Genomic DNA, 5729 nt, shown 5'->3' on the forward strand with positions numbered 1-5729 from the left:
CGGGGCTGCTCCGGACTTTCGTCTGGCTCTTCCTGCGCGGCTACCTGCTGCACACGCACCGGCTCCAGGTGCGCCCGGGGGCGGCGGGACTGCGGAGCTGGGGGCAGGGGGGCCTGCAGGGGGGCTTAGGGTCTGGGGGTGCGGGGTGTCTGGGGATGCTGCACTGGTGCGTGGGGGCTGGGGGTCGTGGAGGGGATGCACGGGGCTGGGGTGCCAGGAGGGATGCGTAGGGTCCAGGGGCTCCCAGGCAGGAGGGCTGGGACGCGGTGCATGGTTGGGGATCTTGGCAGGGGTCGCAGAGAGGGGGAAGTGGGTCTGTACTGGGGGCAGGGATGAAATGGGGGTGGGGGTGGGCGTACAAGTGACTACAAGGAGTTAACTGGGGGGAAGGCAGTGCTGGGAGAGGGGAGGGATTGGACGGGGAGCACCCCTGCACCCGTGGGGTGATGCCGGGGTGAGCAGCAGACTGAGGCCAGCAGAGAACCGGGTGGCACCAGGAGGGGTCCAGCCAGGCCAGGGTTCCCCTGGGGTCCCCAAGCTGGGCAGGGTGAGCGCCGTGCCTTGGCTTCCCCACGCCATGGGGCAGAGGCCATGTGGGACGGCAGTGCCTGCAGTCCCTGGGCCCAGGAGCCGGGCCTGGGTGGCAGAGGCCTGTGCAGGGTCACCCCTGCCTGCAGGCTGCCTGACAACTGCACAGCCCATGCGATGGTGTGGAGGGCCCGGGCCAGCACAGGGCAAAGGCTCAGGGCCAGCTCACGTTGTCCTGATGCTCCCGGCCAGCCCAAGCTGCCCTAACCAGGGTCTCAGTTTTGAGGGGAAAGGCRGCCAGGCAGGTGTTTGGCCAGATGGTGCCCAGGAAGGCAGAGGAGAAGGAGGTGGCAGAGGTGTTTGTTTTCTTCTGTCAACACTTCCTCATACGTCGGATGAAGTGAGGAATGGTTTTGCTGACAGGGAGTCAGGTGGCATCTCCAGCGCCCTGGAGCTCCGACCGGCAGCGGCCCGGAGGAGCGTGCAGGGCCACGGAGCAGTGCCGCCTGGGGAAGGGGCTGTCGCAGGGGAGCCAGCACAGGAGGACCCTGCTGCTCCCTGCTGCTCCCAGCGCGCCCCGGCTTTGCAGCTCCCTGCGGGCTCCGGAGCTGCTTTTCCTGGGAGCTCTGACTTCTCCCCGCTGCCCGAGGCCTGCGCCGTGCCAGGTTCAGGCTGCGAGCAGATGCCGGCAGGCTGCTTTAAGCCCGAGAGGCGGCTGCCTGCAGCCCCGCGCAGCGCGTTCGCACAGCAAGCCGCCTGCAGCGCCGGGAGCCGGGGCGGCTGTCCCTCCCCCTCCTCCTGCCACCACCCGCGAGGAACATCTCCCCGCGGTGACGAATCTAGCTGAATCCGGGCTCAGGCTGCGATGCAGTCAGTCACCAAGGGAGATTGTACCACGTGGATCCCCACAGCCGGGGGAAACCTGGACCGGGGCTCAGGGTGGCCGTGCTCCCCAGCAGGGAGGCAGGCATGGCCCCGTGGGGTGCTGCCAAGGGGCTCCCCGGCCTCGTGGAGGCAAGGCAGGGAGAGGGGAGCTGCAGGCAGCGGAGCCTGGAGGAGCACCTCGGCTTGACCCGGGGGCTGTGCCCCCTGGAGCTGGTTGCCTGCCCTCGGAGCAGCCCAGGACTGCCCCAGCCTGGCGGTGACCTGCTAGCACTGATCATTAACCACGCTTATCAGGCGGCAGGTTCAAAGCCCTGTGCGGGGACTTTTGTCCCTGGGGCAGGCAGAGCATGGTGTGCAGCGAGTGTGGACGGGGTGGTGCTGGAAGCAGTGGGGTTTGGAGCTGGCAGCTGCTGCAATGGCCCGTGCATGGCCATCATCCCTGTCCCTTCTGTCCCCTCTTGGTCTTGCCTCCCCAGAAGACCCGCCAGGCCCCCCATGCATCCTCAGGATGGATGAGAGTTGCCCCAGGCTGTGCCGTTGGTTGGTGCTTGGTGTACTCGGCACCGGCAGAGGTGTCGAGGCCCACGGACCTCTGTGCCTGGAGACACCAGCCTGAGCCCTCTGCAGAGCGCTGTGGGGATGGTTCCAGCTCAGGGGGCATGCGTGGTGCTGGGAGGTGAAGGCAAAGAGAGCCCAGGATGCTCCCTGAGCACAGGAGATGGGGACCTGCTGCCATGTCCTGCGCACACCTCCCTGCAAGCCCTGCTGCACCCCGGGGTGAGGGGCAGACTGTGCCCTCCTCGCTCACATTGGTGACTTGCTATTGCCGCTGGTTGGAGGCAGGTGCTGGGGCCCAGCCAGTGCTGAGGGGTCCCTGGGCCAGGTGCAGAGCACGTTGGACATGTGTAGGACAGGATCGGGGCAGGGAGGGACTGATCCTACCCCAGAGCTGAGCACTGCTCCCCCGATGTCCCAATTACCCTGCTGTGCTCTGGTACATCGCAGCTRATGTCCCGGCGCATTTACGGCCCCATCTGGAAGTCGACCTTTGGACACTACGAGAACATCAACATCGGGAGCCCCGAGGTGCTGGAGCAGCTGCTGCGGCAGGAGGGCAAGTACCCAATGAGGAGCGACATGGCCCTGTGGAAGGAGCACCGGGACACCCGGCGCCTGCCCTACGGACCCTTCACCGAGTGAGTCCTCTCTGTGGGGCAGCAGGCAGCTTCTGCCCCTTCCCCGGCCGATCTCCTCGGCTGCCAGGTCCAGGGAGGAGCTCGTGCTGCTCCCTCTTCTGCCAAGCAGCCTGTCGTCCCCAAGCAGACGGACCTGGGGATGGAGGGTGGAAAGACCCCTGGGGCTCAGGCGATGCCCAGCGCAGCGTGGGGAGGATGCACCCGTGGATCGGGAGCTTGCTCCCAACCGCCGCCCCTTGCCTGGCTGCCCCGGCGCTGACGCCCCGTCCCCGCGCAGGGAAGGGGAGCGCTGGTACCGCCTGCGCCAGGTCCTCAACAAGAGGCTGCTGAAGCCCTCGGAGGCGGCGCTGTATGCAGGTGCCATCGGCGAGGTGGTGTCGGACCTGATGGTGCGCCTGCGGGACGAGCGGAGCCGCAGCCCCTCGGGGGTGCTGGTGTGTGACGTGGCCAACCTGCTCTACCGCTTCGCCCTGGAAGGTAGGGGGTCCTTGCCCTCGCCCCTGCCCTGCCCCGTTCATCTTGTCCCTGCGGGGGTCTGGACACGGCCTGTCCCCCACAGGGATCTCCTACATCCTCTTTGAGACCCGCATCGGGTGCCTGCGGCGGCAGGTCCCCGCCGAGACCCAGCACTTCATCGACTCCATCAACCTCATGTTCAAGAACTCCATCTTTGCCACCGTCTTGCCCCGATGGACCCGGAAGGTGCTGCCCTTCTGGGGCCGCTACCTGGACAGCTGGGACACCATCTTCGCCTTCGGTGAGGGGTGGTGATGGGGGGCCCGGCTCAGTGGGATCAGAACCCTCTAAGGACCCCCCAGCCAGCCCACCCAGTGCAGCAGGGGCAAGCGGGGACCCCGCAGAGCTCTCTGGCCACCAAGAGAGGCCAGGGCATGCTCTTCTTTCCGCAGCCCTGGGTTTGCACATCGCCACGGGTTGCAGGGGGTGATGCCACCTGCGCAGCCACGTCTCCAGCAGGGGCTGGGATTCCCAGCCCCTTGCCTTCGCCACCTCTCGCTCCGTCAGCGCTGGGTCCCGCTGTCCCTGTCCCTGCAGGCAAGACCCTGATTGACCGTAAGATGGAGGAGCTGGAGGGGCAGGTGGAGCGGGGCAAGGAGGTGTCGGGCTACCTGAGCTACCTGCTAGCCAGCGGCCGGCTGAGCCTGGAGGAGGTCTACGGCAGCGTGGCTGAGCTGCTGCTGGCTGGTGTGGACACGGTAAGAGCTGGGCAGCTGCCACTGAGGGATCCCCACTGAGCTCTGCCCTGGGGCATTGGTCCCTTCAGTCAGGCCGTAAACCCTGGGCTGGTGGTTTGGGTGGCCCCATGGGGGAAAACCCTAGAGGATCGGTTGGTTCAGACCCTGGTTGTCCTCCCTGCCCTGCCACTGCCTTGCTCTGAGCCTCAGTTTCCCCCGCACTCGCTGGACCTTGCCTCTGGTTTCCCCATGTGCTGGAGCAGGGGCTGTCCGTCGCTGTGTCGGTGCGGCGCTTGGCGTAAGCAGGCTCTGGTGCCAGCCCCATGCCCCTCACTCCCCTCCGCGCTCTGCTCCCCCAGACCTCCAACACGCTGTCCTGGGCCTTGTACCACCTTTCCCGGGACCTGGGCATCCAGGAGGCCCTGTACCAGGAGCTGACGGCCGTCGTGCCCCCCGACCGGGTCCCCGGGGCTGAGGATATCCCCAAGATGCCACTGCTTCGTGCTGTTATCAAGGAGACGCTGAGGTACAGCCCAGCCTTGCCCCTTGCCTGAGGACCCCTATCGCTGCCCCACTTCTAGGGCCCCGTGGCAGCCCCATCCCTCCCTGCTCGGGGGTCTGGGACTGGGGAGCACCAGCTGGGGTGGCAGGTAGAGGTCCTGGGGGCTGGGGCATGGGGACATCTCCCAGGCAGGGTGTGGCTGGATTTGAGTCCCCTCCTTGGGGATGGAGATGGAGCCACGGAGCAGCAGGAAATGTTCCCCCTTGTCCTGCCTGGGGTTTTCTCTCCTTTGGAGGCTGGTGCCCAGATGAGACCTGCTCCCGCGCTAACGCTCCCTGTGTCCTGGCCCAGGATCTACCCCGTGGTCCCCACCAACGCCAGGGTCTTTTGGGAGAAGGACATCGTCATTGGAGACTACCTCTTCCCCAAGAACGTGAGTGGGGCTGTGCGGCAGGGACCCCCATTGCGCTCGGAGGGGATGGGCAGGGGGCATTAACACCCCCCCATTCCCACAGACCCTCTTYGTCCTGGCGCACTATGCCATGTCGCACGACGAGACCCACTTCCCCGAGCCCGAGCGGTTCCTGCCCCAGCGCTGGCTCCGGGGCTACGGCTCCCCCCACCACCCCTTCAGCTCCATCCCCTTCGGCTACGGGGTCCGCGCCTGCGTCGGCCGCCGCATCGCCGAGCTGGAGATGCACCTGGCTCTGGCGAGGGTGAGTATGGAGCACCGCCGGGCAGCTCAACGCCCCGAGCCGGGCTGGGTGCACAGGGGGGGCGCCAAGGCTCTGACACCCCCCTCTCCTCGCAGATCATCCAGGCGTTCGAGGTGCGGCCGGACCCCCGCGGCGTGGAGGTGACGTCCGTGTCCCGCATCGTCCTGGTGGCCGACAAGCCCATCAACCTGGAGTTCGTCGCCCGCCCGGCGGCCCCCTGAGCGCCCCCGCCCCGGGTGCTGAGCCGGAGCCGACGCTGCCCCCCGAGGAGGGGCAGGGAGGCAACTGCCCCCCCCGCACCCTCGGGCCCCTTGGCGCTCGGAGTTGAGCCGTAAGCGCCCGGCACCCACCCCCTGCCCGGCTTTGGACGGGGGCTCCCAGCCCCACTGCAGGGAAGCTGGGGGGGGTGAGGGCTGCCCCCAAATTGCCCCTGGGGCACTAGTCTCCCCCTACCCCACATCGGCAGGAAGCTTGGGGAATTGCTGTGCCTTTCACACGCTGCGAGGGGCCCCCCCGCCCCGCCGCGCGCACGCCCGGCTGGGCCGCTCGGGGAGCCGGGGGCTCTGCCTGCCGGGGGGCGCGGGGAGGGGGGTCGCAGCCGTTCTGTCTCTCCTTTGTCCCATAGTTGTGTAGCTGCGCGTTGATCTGTGCCTGCTGGAGCCGGGACGCCTGGGTCCTCTCTGAATAGCTGACCTTGGCCACAGCCACC

At 67.6% G+C, this 5729-nt stretch overlaps 1 protein-coding gene across 1 annotated transcript; it reads left to right on the top strand.

Moving 5' to 3' along the window:
• Nucleotides 1-6: 6 nt before the first annotated feature.
• Nucleotides 7-5519, top strand: LOC112972033 (sterol 26-hydroxylase, mitochondrial). The gene is made up of 9 exons (XM_026078059.1): nucleotides 7-68; nucleotides 2419-2609; nucleotides 2887-3086; nucleotides 3169-3366; nucleotides 3663-3823; nucleotides 4162-4328; nucleotides 4656-4737; nucleotides 4820-5020; nucleotides 5116-5519. Exons 2-9 carry the CDS (start codon nucleotides 2422-2424, stop codon nucleotides 5239-5241), a joined length of 1323 nt encoding a protein of 440 aa, XP_025933844.1. The 5' UTR covers nucleotides 7-68; nucleotides 2419-2421; the 3' UTR covers nucleotides 5242-5519.
• Nucleotides 5520-5729: the final 210 nt, after the last annotated feature.

The sequence above is a fragment of the Apteryx rowi genome, unplaced genomic scaffold (genome assembly GCF_003343035.1).
Source record: "Apteryx rowi isolate R43461 unplaced genomic scaffold, aptRow1 scaffold_47, whole genome shotgun sequence".
Taxonomy (NCBI): Eukaryota; Metazoa; Chordata; class Aves; order Apterygiformes; family Apterygidae; genus Apteryx; species Apteryx rowi.